Raw genomic sequence first — 17,634 nt, forward strand, 5'->3', positions numbered from 1 at the left:
TGCCAAAGCATTCCAGTCCAGCCCCTTGGGTACACCTTCATACTCCAGATGTCCCATGTCATCAGTTCTAGATCACTTGCTCCTAGCTATGAGTCAGTCATGCAAGAAACACCCCGACTGGGGGGGCTCCCAAATCAACATGACTGAGCTGATAATGAAAATCATCATCCCGTTCTTACAAAAAGCTTCTGACAAACCGTTTGATTCAGATGAGCAAGATGCTCTGATGCCTTTGTTTGTAGCACATTTTCCTATCAGTAGTCAACTTTGGCAACTGCATTTTTATAAAGTTATCTCTTATTGGCCAGCTATAAATTTCAATGCTTACAGTCCTACTGTAAACAATTTGTGGAATATAATGATAGATTCCAAAATATGAGGAGAGAAAACCAGGAAGCACAAAAGCAGCACTGAGTATCCATGGTAAATCTGATACGATGAGTAGAAGACAAGAGGGATAAAAAGGAAGGGCAGTTCTCAGAGCCTCAGGTCTGGATGAGGCCCAAAACCTTGTATTTCTTTCACAGAACAGTGCAGAAAGGACCCAATTTGTTATTATGAAATCTGTGGTTTCCTCATGGTCTTGTAAAACAGCATAAAAAGCAACAGAAGGTGAATTAGGAACCAGAAATATCAGTCCAAAAACACTACAGCAAAAATAGTACCAAAAACCCCACCCATAATGCTAATTATCTCAGAACACATTCATGTTGACTGCAGCAACTTCCCTCTCAGCCCAAGCTCTTTATCTGTGATTCACAGCTAGTTTGGGTGCAGCTCCCTTTGCAGCCCAAAGAATGGGAAAAATATTAGAAATTATAAATGAAGGGCAGAGGGGAAAAAAATATCTATGAAATTCTCTTGTTACGCTTTATTTTTCACATGTCTATCCCAAAAGGAACTTCTCTATCTGAGGCACCAATCTGGAGCCCTGTTGTCTGCTCAAAAGGACAAGTCTTTGGGAAGTATGGCTTCTTGGTCCAAGTTTAAAGTTACCAGGATGTGGTGAAGAAGAAGAACACAACAAAAGCCAGTAAGTGTGAGATGAAAGAGAAACACTTCAAGGTTTCAATAACTGTGCTCTAACCCAGAGCTCCCCAGATGTATCTGTATGGATACAAGGATGATGAAGGGACTGGAACATCTGTCTGATCAAGGAAAGGCTGAGAGACCTGGGGCTGTTTCATCTGGAAAAGAGAAGGCAGAGAGGGGATCTTATTGATGTTTATAAATATCTGAGGGGTGGGTGTCAAGAGGAAGGGCCAGTCTCTTTTCAGTGGTGCCCTGTGATAGCATGAGGGGCAATGGATGCAAACTGGAACATGGGAAGTTCCACCTCAGTATGAGGAGAAACTTCTTCACTGTGAGGGTGATGGAGCCCTGGGACAGGCTGCCCAGAGAGGTTGTGGAGTCTCCTTCTCTGGAGACTTTCAGACCTGTCTGGTTCCTGTGTGACCGGCTCCAGGTGCTCCTGCTGCAGCAGGGGGGTTGGGCTCGATGATCTCCAGAGGTGCCTTCCAACCCCTGTGATTCTATGGCTCAGTATTTTTCAGTACTGGAGTCTGCAAGAGAACAGAACTGCTCCTGTAACTGGGCCCTCCACACTTCTGCCTGGAGCACTTGCCAGCTCCTGTTCCTGAGGAGCAGCAGCATGAGCAGCAGCCGAGGTTTTCACAATGGCTTTAGGATTCTGTGTTGCCCCTTCAGAGGGGGAACTGTGAGCTCCTCAGGGTAAGAATGCTGGTGATTCTGTATCATGTCACTATGAGACAAGAAGTTGAAATTTCAGACCTATGAAACTCCCGATACTGTGAAATTTAATTTAAAATATTAGCATTTTATGACAAAATTATAGGGTGAAATCTTGCCTCATTTCCCTCTGAGGGGGTGTGCTGGGGAGGTACCTCTGAAATGCCTCACGGGCTTTCATCCACTTTAAATATATTGACTGTTTGTAAACTGTGAAGGAATTTAAAACTTGCTTCCAGAGAATACTATAAAATATCATTTCAGTATTACAATGTATATGTTACACCTGATAAAAGACAGACCAATCTTATTTGTATTTTAAACTTCTTGGGAATTGAACTACCTAATATACACCCACGAGAATAACATCAGACTAGATAATATGCTCTGACCTTTCTGTTTTGGATTCACTGTCAGCTCGATAGTGTTCCAGGTCTTGGTAAAGAGACTGCAACTCTGCTTGAAGTCCTTTTTCCCGTTCTATACTTCCTTCATAAAATTTAAGCTCCTTTTCCATTGCTTTTACTTTTTCTTCCATCACCTTAAACTCATGAAGAATCAAGTAGCTGACTCCACAGTATTTGCACACTGTCTCATCCCGGGACATCTAGGAAAAGATAAAATGGTAAGATTGTAAGGAAGGAGTTGAACAGAAAAAAACCTGTATTATTATTACTAATTATTATTATTACTAATATTACTACATCTGAATCATTTAAACTGTTCACTGCTCTGGAGCATTTACCATCAGAGGATGTTACTGCTTTAACAAATAATAAAAAGAAAATTCTACATTAACAAAATGAAATCAAGTTACAGCAGCACTTTTGTTTCCTGGAAGCTTCACCAGATACATCAGCTATGCCATTTACTGTGTGGGAACTCCCATGGGAATTCTAAACTGAAGTACCTCTGTTTGATGTATTAATTTAAAATAAAATGCTGTGTTTTACAAAGTTATCTCCTTAATGAAATTGTGGTCGCCTGAGCCAGAAAAAAAATGGTGTTTACTGTGGTTTTTTGACAACTCCTGTCCAATTAAGCGAGCAAGATGAAAAGGGGCAAGTGAATAGTGATGTAACCCAGCCATCTTTGCAAAAAGAATTCAAATGAGTAAGGGGCTGCTGCTGCTGTAGTGTCTGTGACACTTGAGCGCTGTGGAAAACGTGACCCATTCACTAGGTCTGAAGTATTCCTCACTGATTAAAAAAATACAGAGTACGTAACACACATCTAATCGAAAGGCCACTTCTTAAATGGAGACACATACCTCTGCAAGTGATCAAATTAGGCTTTGCAGTGAGCAAGGCTGCACAAACATGAACAGATGGACGTGCTCTGACTTTGAGACGCTCTTACTGCTCAGTGACTGCTCAGTGCATCAGTGACGCTGGTGTATTTTAATCATTTTCATTTCCAGGGAAAATTGCTCAGCTTATAAGTGGTGCAGAACTGAACGTGCACGAGAAATGGACATGGAATTAAGAAACTAGGCAGGCCAAGCCAAGAAGGTCTGACATTTAGTGAGGGGCATTTTGAGGCATTGGGATAAATGGAAAGAAATCATACTTCGATGAAAGAAAACAGCTTTCAAAAATTACAAACTGAAGACCCATTATTCCATGACTCAATAAGCTTTAGCACTTTAAATATAGCTTGATAAAAACGACTTTTCAGGACGCCCTGGAATTACCAAGCCAAGCTTTATTTTCCCATTTCTTAGTTTTGCCCCAGTTTAAAATGCCCTTAGTTACAGTTGCTCTGAGTGAGCTGAAAAGGCAAGTTTATTTTTCCTGGCAGCTGCAAACTGTGCTTGGAAATATGAAACTGTTATTCAGGATAACTACCATAAAGTTCCAAAGCACTAAAATTACTATATTGAAAAAGGACAAAACGAGCAGTTATAAGGAGCACAGGAGGGGGCTGGTGTCCCCACAAGAACACTGTGCTCTCCTGCAGCACCACTGCTGCCTCCCAAACAAACACCGCCAGAAACTTCACCCGGTGCCTGGATTAAAAACCAAACAAAACAATTGGGGTCCTGAGCAGAAAATGCTTTATGCAAGTACCACAACGTTTTCATTTTCAATTTCCATTTTGTTACTGAACTTAAAAATAAACACAGGACAATAAAGATTATCCAGCTGGGCTGAGAGGGAAATGAGTCTTGTTCTTATTCATGTCTATTCCTGAGGTGAAGGAAAAACTTGAAAGGACCAAGTTGGAGTTTTAAAGCATTTGCTACATAGTTTAAAAAAAAAATAAAAAAATCCCAGGAAAAACCAAGGGCTTTATAATCTGACTGCATAAGGAAGGAAAATCCTGTCTGTTAATCAGCACCTTGCTTCTGTAAACGCAGTTACCCTGCAGTCACTGCAATATACTGTCTGTGGGCTGCACTAGCTTTAAATCTCAATCTGTAGTAAAACCAGCAGCTCCCTGACTTTGGCAGGGGCTGAGTGATGCCCAGCCAGCCCCACTGAACTCCAGGCTGCAGTAGAGGAACACCAAGAACCAAGATAACTGGTTTAAATCCAGCAGGTCCATGCACAATATTCCTAGAAAATTAGCAGGACCCAGAGGAAAAGGAATAGCTCCAAAAAGCAGGGCCTGAACCAGGCAGGGCGAGGGGTCTGCCAATGCAAATCCTGATCCCAAACCCAAGATTCCACTTTCATGTCCATGGTGGTCAAATCACAAGTAGGACTTTGTCTTTCTGACTTTAATTTTTTCTTCCCTTTATTTTCTTCCCCACCCTCTTGCATTGTCAACATCACAACCCAAGTTCTCCTCAGTGATACTTAAAATACCTCCTGAAATTCTGGAGCTGGTTGGACATTTTTTAGAAGCTCCTGAAGCTTCATGCAGACAGGTACAGGGATTTGTTGTCAAGCTGCAGATGCTGATTTCATCCAGCCAAAATCATGACAAAGCTATCTGAGGGCTACAGCAATTTAAAGGTCAGAGGCAGAAAGCATTTTATAGCTTTGAAGACAATTTGAGTTTTGCACAGTTTCCAAGAGAAACATTATTTCATCTGTGTGTGGGTTTCCCTGTTGGCACCCTTTGGTGATTTGTGAACCAGAATGTTTGGTCATTTACAGCCAACTCTTGACACTGAGGGCAGAAATATTTACATGTTTAAAAGTTTTAGAAAACCAAGTAGACAACAAAGGCTTCCCAAGTTTCCAGCTGAAGAAAACGCTGGAATGTGAGCAGAGTCCTTATCAGATAATCCTCACAGGAGAGAGCCTTATAAATGGTCTGTCCAGGGGAAAAGATCCCATCAGACCTTGTACCTTAGGCACCAAAGTTCAACCACTACACAAAAGTCTGTAGGAAGCAAATTTTCATGAGTTGTTCTGCTTTCAGAGTTTCCTTTTCTGGACTCAGGTCACCACTGAGTAACCACCAAGGATGCATCACATACAGTGACTTATGTTTTCAGATTCCATATTTCACTATCTACATATGATGAAAGGACTGTTATCTGCTCAAATGTAAAGCAGTAAAAAAACAAAACCAATAAACAACCAGGGGAAAAGCTGACTCTGGAACGAACTGAAAAGAAAACTATGAGAGCTCTGACTAGAAAGTGGACTGGGTATGTGCCCAGCAGTGAACTGGAGAAAAATCAATTAGGAATTAGAAAAACAAAACCAAAATAAACGAGAAAAAAAACCGTAAACAGAATATAATGTTAGTACTGTGGTTTTGGTCAGCCTGGACAGGGAAAGTCCTGGCAAACAGGACTGGAAAAGGCACCAGAGGGATACTAAAGCCCAGCCCTTGGCATGACAGGACTGCACAAGTGCTAACAACATCAAAAGACAAAGTCACTGAGGACACAGGGCTTGAGCTAGGGAGATATTGGACCCAACAGGTTTGGAGCTGCAGTTCTGATTCACTTTACACCAGATGCTCCAAAGGGCCAGAGCTCTGCCCAGAGCAGAGAAGATTGCAAGGCCTCCTTTCTAGCTCTGATATTCCAGTGGCTGTGGGAGGAGCTGCAACCCCAAGCTAGGAAGAACTAGGGTCATTCCATGGCTACACAGATTTCTTCATGTACCAAGGATCAGTGGAGAACTGAGCCAGGATGGATAGTCACTCAAATTCCATCAGTCTGACTCATTACTGCAAGCATCTGTAGAGCACAAGTTGTAAGGGAAAGAAGAAAAATGTCTTTGGTGGTCTGGACCATTTTTAGCCTCTTGAATGACAAGACAGGAATTTATGTCATTTCATCTTGAGCAAATAGCTACAGGGAGCATCAGCTTGTGCACTGCTCTTCTTCTCCTCTGAAACATCAAATTCTACCCACAAAAATCACCACGATAAAGAGCTAAACTCCCCTTATAAGACAAACTTAGCAGTGCCTTGTTATTACAACATCCAGCATATGGATGACTTATGCTAGAAAGACTATGTTACAAGCAGCTAATAAATAGCTGTGACTTTTAAAAGCCAGAACTCAACTCCTTAATTAACGAGATTCTTTAAAAAGCTTTGAATAGGTTTCTGTGAAAGCCAAACATAGAGCCATGAGCACAGACATACTCCTTGCACATTGATTTTACAGTGCAGGGGAGGGGGAGCCTAAGGGACCTGCAGCTCTTCCCATCCTCCTTCCACCACCCAGTGCTCCTCAGGCACGTAACTCAGCAGTAGCAGAACAATACATGAAACTCAAGAAAAAAAAAGTATTCTCATGCTGCAGCTGGGTGCTCTTGAATGACTTCTGCATATTGATTGTTTTACCTCTACTTGATTCTTCCGTATCCAAATCTACTTCCTTTTTCCTGCTCTGCCATGGTGCTACTTTCATTTCTCTCATGCTGTCTGTCCCTCTCCTACCAACCAGCCAAGTCCCTCCACACACAGAAACAAGTCATCACTCAGACCACACAACTGATACTCTAGGAAGAAAGTGGAGTCTCCTGCTCTACATGGAAAACTGAAGAGATGATTTTAAATTATCTTTTATTATTATTCAAAGAACAATTTTTAAGAGTTTCAGTAGAAACTTCTTCAAAAGAAGTTAATTGTGAGTCAAGTTTCCAGTCAGCATCTCGTTCTAAAGTAATACAGACTGCAGTGCTAAGTCATGCTGCACCCATAAATATTTGCTCAACTTCCATAAAATAGCAGCTGCAAAATAAAAACCAGAGGACCCGCTTTGAACACATAGGAAGAGCACAGCAAGGGGCTAGCAGTGAAAACAGAATGGCCTGCTCCCCAGAGTTTATTCAAAACATGCCCCCAAGCAATCTGTTGGTCACGACAGGAAATAATACTCAGATTTCAGGTAGCTCTCATTTTTTCCTGTGAGTAAAACTGACTAACAAACCATAAATTACTGTGTTGCACAGTCAGGAGCTGCACACACTGACCTGCAAAGTCCCTCCACGTGTCCCACAGGCCCTCGGACCTTCCTGGTGCTCCCAGCCCCTTTTGGGAGGCAGGACAGCACACTCCAGCAGAGACCCCTTCTGAGCTGAGCCCCAGGACAGCGCAAGGACAGGACAATGTCTGCACACACAGGTCATTTAGCCCATTGTTAACCCCATCTCTGCCTGACAACACTGAGGTTTGGCATCTGCAGCTGCAGTTGGGAAGCCCCTCCTAACTACAACCCAGCTGGCTCCAACACAACAAGCACTGCAGCCCCTCCAATGCCCGGCACTGTACTTAGATGCCAGTTGCAGAAAGGGTAGAGAAAAGCCTGAATAAAAGAATCCAGCCCTAACCTTATGGGAAAAGCTTGGATACAGGGAAGACAGCCCCAGCTCTGAGTACAGCAAGAGCTTCAAATCCTTTCCTGCCCTAGGTGACCACCAGTGACTCCAGAAGGCTCACACTGAGAACAGAAGAGGGTGATCCAAGCTCAGATCTGCTTTCTCTGACACCACAACACACAGCAGTTACAAAGCCTGGGAGCTGGTTTTCCCAAATCAACCAGGGTAACCAGTTCACTGCTGAGAGCTTTCCAGGTGATAACACAGGGGCTTCTTCCCAAAATATCTGCTATTTTCTAACATCTCCAAAGGCCATTACAGCCTTCCAGAACTTTCAGAGAGCTGGAGCTGGACATCCCAACCAAATGCAAATGCTAAAAATTCTTGAGCCAAGTACTGAAAATGTCAGTGGGCATGGGGGCAACTCATGAACATCATCTTGAGAAGCATCTGAAAGGTACGTGACAACAGACTTTGGAAAGACCTCCTGCCATTCTGCACGTGGATGTTCCCCTGTTCATCTGGAGGGCACAAAGGGAAACGCTGCTGCTCCTGAGTCCACGTTGGTGTCAATATTCTAAGTACCAGATACACAGCCACGTTGTTCACTTCTCCAGGCTAGGCCTGGAGGACAGGACAGCTTCTTGAGCTAATTAACACAACTGGAACTATGTCAGAACCCCTTAAAAAAAAATAACCTCGGGTTCCAAGACAGCAAGAAAAACAAAAGATAACAAAGTGCCCATAAAGATACCATAATGTGCTCAACTTAAAGCACACATGGCAAATCCAACGAGTAACCATTTGGTACTAGCAATGCACATGGTGTTTGGTGAGAGCTGGATACCACGGGAACGTTCTGTTCTGATGGGTAACACAGCTTCAGAGTTCCTGCTCTGCTTGCTTGCCTAAGCTCCTCGGGTGAGAGAACTACTCCCCTGCACGGGTATCTTTTGCTCTATTAATTTTATGATCTATGTTAAGCAAAGGTTATTTATTTGCCAATAAAATATAAAGTTAAATACAACTTCTTGTTTGCTACTTTGAGGACTTGGGACACTTCAGTAAGATCTTCAGGGAAGAACTAGATCTTCCCACCTACCTACATTAACTGGACAATGCTAAAAGAAGCACAGAGCTTCAGTAAGTTCACTAACTTATAAAAGATTTGTCTTCACACTAGCAACAGACAGCTAACAAGGTACAACAAAACCATCTTCTTTCTCTTGAGGGGAAAAAAAACAACCTAACAACAAACTAACCCAAACAAAAAGAGAACTCCCCAAAAATACACAACCGTAGTGTTGGAGTAAAGGAAACACTAACCTCTTCTTTACCATTCTCAGGAAACTGCTAACAGGTTTTCAGGGTTTTTTTAGAAACAAACCACAACTTAGATCTTTAGTAATAATTAGTTCCTAAGGAGTATGCAACTGTAAGTACAAAAAAAAAAAAATACTACCAGCTTCAATAACAGATGTGGATGGTTAATTACCTGCAGGGTTTTTTCCATTTAGCACCATCCTGCAATGCACATTGTGTGAAAGAGGTAGGAGAGCAGTAAAAGGAACAAGAGAGAGAGAGAGAAGCAGGGCAATAGCAAGTTGTGTCAGAATTTTAGAAGGTGAAATTGATCAGAACCTTAAGTTCCTTGACACCTATCATTTCATTAACAAAATACCAAGAAAACTCTTCTCTAGATCCAAACTCTCTTTAAAATGTAACACACAGAGTGGGAAACACCTAATGGACCCAGGCTGCAAATGCTCAGTTTATACTGAGGTGGTGAGAGCCTGGCCCAGGTTGCCCAGAGAAGCTGTGGCTGCCCCATCCCTGGCAGTGTTGAAGGGCAGGTTGGATGGGGCTTGGAGCAACCTGGGCTGCTGGGAGGTGTCCCTGCCCATGCAGGGGGTTGGAACGAGATGGTCTTTAAGGTCCCTTCACACCCAAACCAGTCTGGGATTCTATGATTCTATACCAACTTCTGCCATCACGTCCCTGGCTTGCTTTACTCCCACAGGTCTTTCTCCCAGGCAGACTTTGGCAGTAGGACAGGCTGCAGAACAGGCTGCTTCAGACTGACACAAGATGCTCCCTTCCCCTCTCAGCAGTATCCTCTACTAGAGTGCAGTTTTAGAGGCAGCTACTGTACTGCTCCAAGTATTGAAAACACCTTGTGAAGCTCCTCCATCCTCTAAAAGCACAATGGAGAGGAATGAGGAGAGCTCTGGCCTGCATCCACTCCTTTCAGACAGCTGCTTGATCCCTTGTCAGCACAACAACCCAGCCTCCAGCCAGCCCACTTACACCAGCACCTAGCAGTGACTATTCTGCAGCTGGAATCTCCACGCTGAGCACAGTCCCTCCAGACACACATGGCTCCTCTGGCCAGCAAACTGCAGGCTGGGAGCATGTGCTCAGTTTGGCAGAGCAATCCACAGCTGGCACGAGTTCTGCATATGTTGGGAGCAATCTAAAAGCAGGACTCCAAAAGAGATGCTGTAAAATCCAAGAAGGGGGAATGTGAGGGGAATAACAACTTGTGTACATCAAAGGTAGAAAATACAAGGACAGGAAATGGTGAGAATTACTTGTAATCAAGCTCTGCATCTTGTAACTCCACTGCAAGTACAATGCAAGTCAGCTGAGTGAGGAGACAAGCAGCAGCAAAGGATATGTAAAACCCCAGCTCCTAACTGATCCCAAAGGCTTGGGCTGTCATTGCCTTGGAGCTCACGTGTCTCCTACTGAGGGGCAGGGTGGGATGGGACAGGAACGTTCATGTACCTGTCTGGAGGTACTGGGCCTTCTGTACAGAGCTTCTTGTTTCCTCCTACCACAGAACTGCAAGGGATCTGCAGAGCTTTCCTGCCTAATCCTCCACTCCAAAGCACAAGTTTGCCTTGCCTGCCCTCCCACCCCCCGTGCCACTGGAGAAATTCCACAGCTCCCCTGGGTCAGCTGTCCTCTCAGCTCAACCACCCCTGCACCTGGATTTTCATAGCATTTAACCAAAGCAAGTCCAGAAAGCTGAGAAGATTCATTTGGAGCTGAAGGACAACCACCACCCTCCTACACATGTGAGTACTGTTACTGTGCCTCCACATATTTTCTAAAATAAAGCCAGTTTTATTACACTTTCCCAGAAAAGCAGGATTTTAAAGCTCTTTATTTTTGCTCTCTTCTAGATTCCCTTCAGTCACTTTATTTTTCTTACAGAACTGACACCTCAACAGCCCTGAACTGAGCAGCAACAAAGGCCCAAGTTTCATGTGCTATTCCTGTACTAATACACTTAATACCTTATTTCCTTGCAACATGAACTTTGTTGATGTTATTCTGCTTAAAACTTCACTGTAGCCCTCAGTGTTAGGTCTGGCAAACAACAAGGCAGCTTACTCAGTTGCTTTATATTTTGCATCAGTGCATTGAACTGACACTTTTAAAATATGCTTTATTCTTACTAAAAATGTGAAGTTTAATGCTGTTCCCAGAGCACTCACAGCCCCTCCCAGAATGGCATCAGTGGACTGCTTATTGGAACCAAAGGTCCCAGCTCCAAGGAAAACAGCAAGCACTGTCATCTCGCCCCCTCTCTGCACCCACACCTGCTTCCTCCTCCTGCCAGCACTGGGACCAGCAGCTGATCCAAACAAGGGACAGGCAGCTGAAGTGCCACCAAAGCACAGCCTGAAGTCAACAAAGGAAATACTCAGCAATGCTATCTCCAGAACAATTCCCTGATGTACTTCATCCAACAACTTGGTCCAACTGTTTTCTGAGGAACCTGCACTGGTTTTTGCCAGCCACCTTAACCTGCTGATGTTTGCAAATTCATTCCTGAATAAACAAACGTCTCTTTCCTGCTACCAAAACAGCTGCTAATGAGGTGGTAAATTTCCCAGGTTCTTCTCCCCCCCTTCTTTAAGGGCAAGCAGTCCTCTTGCCTTCTTCTGGCTATCTTACCCATCCTTGAATTCTCAGAAATCAGAAATTGTCTCAACAGTTTCCTGGACTATTCCAGGAAGAATTTCTCCGGGCTGTGTTAGTCTGAGTCCATAAAGCTTTTAAATTACTTGTCGATTAGAAGATGCATACCAAAAAACTGAGGACAGCAGGGTGGTTTATTGCCGAAGTACTAACTTCACAGCGTTGCCAGAAGTGCCTCATGTTCCACTTGTGTGCATCCCTGCACAGGAAGAGCCTCCCCAGAAGTTAACCCGTCTGCAGAGCAGCACTGTTAGAGTCTGTCTCCCGAGCAACAGCACAGCCTCACACACAGAAGGCACAAGAAAAGATGGAGGGGAATGTCCTGTTCCTGTTTGGATGGACACTCCTTGGGAACTGTTACATGTTCTGCTCTGCAGTCGTTTCCACGTTATGGCAACAAACCCCATGACCGTGCAGGCTAAAACCTGGTACTCGCCTAGAGGGAACAGCACTGTCACCCAGCGAGGACGTTCCTCTGCCGCGCTCCTACAGCGCGAGCACGTGATTACACTTCACGGATCGTGACACACCCTACAACACACCCGAGATAAAACCAGGACCGAAACGTGCCGGCTGACGTGCCGGGGCAGCAGCCCGCGGTGCCTGCAGGGCCGCGGCCTGCCCCGCGGCCTGCCCCGCGGCCTGCCCCGCGGCCTGCACTGCTGCCTGCCCCGCGGCCTGCACTGCTGCCTGCCCCGCGGCCTACCTTGCGAATCCCCTCGGGCAGCGTGTGGACGGGGACGCGCCGCTCCATGGCCTCCCGAGGCTCCGCGGCGGGGTCGGGGAAGCTGCCAGAGGTGACAGGGAGGGTCAGAACCCGCCGTCAGCGACCGGGGCCGCACGTTTCCTCAGCCCCGAGCGGGGAAAAGTCGGCGCCAGCCCGGCGCGGCCTGCCCGGGCCCGCACCGCCGGCTCGGGGACCGCCCCCGCGGGGCGCGGTGGGGGCGAGGGAGAACGGGCCGGGACGGGCCGCCCGGAGCCCCCGGGCCGGGGCCACCCCCCGCGGGAGGCGAGGGAGGCCGGGGCCCCGGAGGGAGCGGGGGGAGGGCGGGCAGCGGGGGCGGCCATTTTCTTACCGCGGCTTCCTCCGTCACCACGGCAACGGCGCGCGGCGCCGCGCCTGCGCCTGCGGGGTCCCGGCGCGGAGCGAGGGGCGAGGGGCGAGGGCTGCCCCCCGGCCCCCGGCCCCCCTGCCCCGGCCCCCCTGCCCCGGCCCCCGGCCCCGGCAGGAACATCGGCAACCCGCGCAGGCTGCTCCAAGCCCCATCCAGCCCGGGCTGTTCCCAGGGATGGGGCAGCCCCCCCCCCTCTAGGCAACCGGGGTGTCTCACCAGCCTCAGCATCAACAATTCCTTCCTAATGTCTAGTCTGAATTTCGCCTCCATTCAGTGTCAAACCGTCACCCCCTGTTCTGTTGCTACGGGCCCTGCTAAAAAGTTTGTTCCCATCTTTCTTATAGGCTCCCATGAAGTGTTGAAAAATACTCCCAAGGTCTCCCTGGAGCCTTCTCTCCTCCGGGCTGAGCACCCTCACTCAGCCTGTCCCCAGAGCAGAGCTGCTCCAGCCCTTTGATCATCTCTGTGGCCTCCTCTGGACTTGCTGCAGTAGGTCCATGTCCTTCTCATGTTAGGGACCTCAGGGATGGACCCAGCACTGTAGGGAATCTCACCAGAGCAGAGCAGAGGGTGACAACCCTCTCCCTTGTCCTGCCGGTCATGCTGCTGGTGATGCAGGGACCAACCAAGACACAGCTGGTTTCTGGGTTGCTGGCTCATGTTCAGCTTTTCGTCTACCAGTACCCCCAAGTCCCTTCCTGCAGGGCTGCTCTCCATCCCCTCCTTCCCCAGTCTGTATCGATACCAGGGATTGCTCCAACCCAGCTGGAGGACCTTGCACCAGCCCGGTGTAAAATGAATACCTGGGGACGGAGGAGCTGCCCTGCCAGGGCTGGAGCTGGCTCTGGAGAGGGAGGAGAGCGGCACAAACGCCGTCCTGGTTTCACAGCACAGCCCTGGAGCTGTTGCCCCAGAACCGATCCTCACGCCCGGGTGAGCTACGTGTCAAAGCAGAGGCACGTGCTCAGGCTCCACGTGAAGCAGCTCTGCGCTGCCAGCGCCCACTGAAACCCACTCGAGGGCACAGAGAAGCTGTAAAAATAAATAAACCAGAAAAAGCTGTGAGAGCCGGGAGTTTCCAGAATGGTCCCACTTCAGTGCAACTCATTTCGCATTCTCCTCACCCCTCCTTTTCGTCTCTGGTTATTTCACGAGGGGCCCCTTTGGTGCGGGTCAGAAACCGAGCTGCCAGGAGACTCGTTTTTATCAGGTCCCATCCGCCGTGCCACAAGGGCCGTCTGCCTTGCCCCACGGCCCCGGCGAGGCAGCTGGCACAGCCTGGCTCTCTCTCCCCACCTGGACCCGGCGCAGGCGTGGGATGCTGGGGATGAGGGGCCGTGAGCACAGCCAGGCTCCTCACCTCCCAGAGCCGACTTCCAGCCCGCCCGAAGCGATTCCCGCCTGCCCAAAGCACCTTCTGTGTGCCCAAAGCAATTGTTCTATGCCCAAAGCCTTCACAGAATTATACAATCACAGAATCGTTTGGGTTGGAAAGGAGCTTGAAGACCATCAAGTCCGACCATTAAGCGAGCACCACCAAGTCCCCACTGCCCCATGTCCCTCAGCACCGCATCTACACGGCTTTGAACTCCTTCCAGGAATGGGGACTCCACCCCTGCCCTGGGCAGCCTGGGCCAGGGTGTAATATCAGGTCCAAACCTCCCCTGGCACAAGTTGAGGCCACTTCCTCTTACTCTATCACTTGCTCCTTGGGAGAAGAGAGTAACCCCCACCTCACTACAACCTCCTTTCCGGGAGCTGTAGCGAGCAGCCTCCTCCTACAAATCCCCCACAAAAATGTACATCCCCTCCCCCCAGGGAGGAAAAAAAATAATAATTAAAAATAGGGATGGCCAAGTAAAAACTGGAAAGAAGCCATCATGAACGAACGAGGTGACCTTCCAGCGGCCTTGTTAACCTGATTTAATTTGCGCATGACTCGCTCTCAGCTGCGAAAGGTTCCGTCTCTGCGGCAGCTGCAGCATCAGCGATGAAGTGGAAGGGGCTTCGGGGGAGCCAGCGGCGCGCGGGGCGAGGGAGGGGGGCTCGGCAGGGCAGAATGCACGGGATTGTGTTGGGAACAAAGCGGGCCATTCGCAGGATGACACAGGGCTCCGGCGCGGTCCCACGGGCTGCCCCCCCAGCCCTCGCGTGTCTTGCCGGCGTGACCCGCTCCACGTTGCGTGCCGACCTCCGTGCCGCGCTGCATCGTTAATCCCCGGTTTGGCAGCAACCGGAGCCGCACGCCCCAGCTTCCCCCCCCCCCCTCGCCGTCCCCACCTCCTTTAACCTCTTCGCGATCCAGCGCCATCCCGCTCCCCCGCGGGGCCCGCGGGGAGGTAGCGGGGCTCGCCCCGCCGGCCGCGCCGCGGCGGGGGTTGCGTGTGAAGGGCGGCCCGCCCCCCGCGGAGGGCCCTAATTAGGAGCGGCATTAACTGCGAGACGGGGAAGGCAGCGCCTTTGATCGGGGCGGCGGGGTCGCTGCTGGCCGCGCCTTGCCGGCATATGTTCCCTGCGTGACGGCGGCGGGGCCGGGCCGGCGCCTCTCACGCGATGCCGCCCGACGCGGTGCCGGGGCGGTGCGTGCGGCGCGGCCGGGAGAGCAGCCCCGGCACCGCGGGGCGGCCCCGCACGCAGCGGGACGGCTGCTCCGGGCCTGCCGCCCGCCAGCCTGCCTGCGGGCTGAGTGTGTGCTGCGGGCTGCGGAGGTCCTGTCCCGGGGGGTGAGAATCACTGAATGTCCCTGGCTGGGAGAGACCTCCCAGATCATCCATTCCAGCCTCAGAGCAAACACTGCAAGCTCAGCACTAAACCGCGTCCCCAAGCACCAGGTCCACATGCTGTTCACATGCCTCCAGAGAAAAAGAGCCTGTCCTAGGGAGTGAGAAGGTCCTGTCCCGGAGGTGAGGGGGCCCTGGCAGGCACCATGGTGCCGTCAGCCAGGATGCTCCTGCGGGGAAGCACAGCAGCAGGGGCTGCTCCCGCCACACTCTGCTCTGAAGAGCCTGTTTCCCCCTGCTTACAGGAAGCCCACGCAAAATCCCCACTGTGTGCCCACGCACCCGGGGTGGCTGGGGACTCCGGTGGGCTGAGAGGGGTCTGTCTGCCCCTCAGGGGGGTCTGTCTGCCCCTGCCCACAAGCCTGTGGATCCCGCGGGGCCCGGGTCCAGCCACGCAGGGCAGCCAGAGTGACCCGGACCACTGGAGATCAGGTTCCAGGCAGCACAAGCAGCTCCAAGGACAAACGAACAGGCAAGAAGCGAGTGCGTGACACGCAGCAGTCATAAGCCAGTTATTTCCATTGTTTTTCTGGCAGGCTTTGTACCTTCCCAACACACGTGGAAAGCCTCCCGCTGCTTAGAAATCCCAACCCGGAGGAGCAAAGTCCGTGCCAGCGGGACGCTGGGGAACAAGGCGAACAAACACCAACACCCTCTTTGCACAGAGCAGGACGGGCCGGGGGGTGCGTGAGGGCGAATAGGTCTGTCTGCTCCCCTAACACGTCCTAGGTGAGGGAGAAATCATACTGTCACACGAGCTCTCTTGGTTTAGGCTGTCCTTTTATTTCTGCAGTACAGGGACCAGCGCAAGGAGGTGGTTTTGCAGCGCTGTCTGAGAACTCCTCCTCTGGGAAGCTGCTGGCAGTTCCCGGTGTTTTGTTAGGGCAGGGGGAGCTCAGCGCTGATTGCCGAGGCTTGGGGTGCCCCAGGTCGGCGGGGGCTCTGTGGAGGAGCAGGGGTGGTCCCGGCGCCGGGGCCCCCAGCAGAGGCTGGCAGGAGACGTGAGGGAGGGGTCAAGGCAAGGACAGGGCTTGCAGGGCGTGTGGCAGCCAGGGTATTTTGATTCTGCATGCACGTCTAGTTCCTGTTTTCAAGCTGTACTGTGTGCTAGATGTGTTTGGTTTGCTCTCCCCACCCCCCCCCCACACACACACTTTGCAAATGTCACAAGGACAAGATCGTGGTGGGAGAGCAGTCGGTGGAAGGATGTTTGGAGGGGGGATGTGAATGCGACAGCAGCCTGGGAGTGAAGGTCAGGGGGGTTGTTCTGTGTGCAAAGGGAGAGCAGGAGGACAGAAACTCTCCAAAGCAGCATGAAAATGATAAAATCAGGGGAGGCATAAAGGAGCAGGGTGCTGGTAGTAGGGGCAGAAAGGTGGAGGTGGTGATGGTACTGGGCAGTGAAGGGGGCACGACGCTGGCAGAGTGAAACAGGAGCATGCTAGTGACAGTGGGACATGCCAGGCAGCAACTGGATCGTGAGGAAGGAGATCCCAGGACTCCTGTTGTGACATTGCCAAATCCAAGTCAAGCTTTTAGCTGCAAGAGCACATGAGGTGAATCAGAGAAGGAATCTGTATGATTAAGCAGCAGCTGAGTGCCAGAAGTGAAGAGCTGTCAAGGATAGTATCAGCAATGTATGTGTAGAGGACAGCGGGTTTATTTGCCACAATAGAAAAGGATTTGAAAGGGAATACAAGAAGCTCGTACTGAGTGTGAGTTGACAGTAAGAGGCCTTGGGAAGGGTGCCAGGAAAGTGTCACAGATACAAGGCTGAAGTGAGGAGAGGAGCAGAGAGGCAGCTTCAGGAGCTGAGCCATGAGGAACAGGCAAAAAGGGCAAGAGGGCACGGACAGGCAGCAAGCACGACCTGATCTGGGGAGGAAATGACCATGAAAAAGTCCAAACCCCTGGGAGACGGGTGCAGAAGGGTTCAAGGTTTAGTTCATTATCTTTAAGGCATTCAAAGGCCTGGGCTCAGCATATCTACAAGATCACCTAATGTTCTGGGATGAGGATGATGATGGCACTTCTGGTGGCTCCTCAGGCAAAACAGAACTTTTACCATTAGGGTGAGGTTAATCTGTGCAGGACTCAGCAGTTTCCCAGGAGCATGCTAGGAAACTCCCACGGGAACTCAGAAACCTCATAAATCTTTCCCCTTCCCCCCATCCACGAGCAGAGTGATCTGCTTCTTCCTGATTTAAACACACAGATCTGTAGGGAGGAAAACGTTTATACTGATGGCTTTAAAAAAAAAACAAA

The 17,634-nt window shown here is 49.6% G+C and overlaps 1 protein-coding gene and 1 long non-coding RNA gene across 5 annotated transcripts in view; one reads left to right on the top strand and one right to left on the bottom strand.

Annotated features, from left to right (window-relative positions):
* LEKR1 (leucine, glutamate and lysine rich 1) overlaps window positions 1–12,528 on the bottom strand; it is a 43,710-nt gene extending 31,182 nt beyond the window's left edge. For all 4 annotated transcript variants that reach the window (XM_051626930.1, XM_051626929.1, XM_051626928.1 and 1 more), the window contains exons 1-2: window positions 12,181–12,528; window positions 2,142–2,356 (exon numbers count right to left, since the gene is read on the bottom strand). In XM_051626930.1, the coding sequence (XP_051482890.1) occupies window positions 2,142–2,356; window positions 12,181–12,228 (263 nt within the window). In that variant the 5' untranslated portion in view covers window positions 12,229–12,528. The remainder of the gene's footprint in view (window positions 1–2,141; window positions 2,357–12,180) is intronic.
* LOC127387987 (uncharacterized) lies at window positions 12,183–13,656 on the top strand. Its single transcript, XR_007890258.1, has 2 exons — window positions 12,183–12,271; window positions 12,934–13,656. It is a non-coding gene; the product is annotated as an uncharacterized LOC127387987 (long non-coding RNA).
* The last annotated feature ends 3,978 nt before the right edge of the window (window positions 13,657–17,634 follow it).

The sequence above is a fragment of the Apus apus genome, chromosome 8, assembly GCF_020740795.1.
Source record: "Apus apus isolate bApuApu2 chromosome 8, bApuApu2.pri.cur, whole genome shotgun sequence".
Lineage (NCBI taxonomy): Eukaryota > Metazoa > Chordata > Aves > Apodiformes > Apodidae > Apus > Apus apus.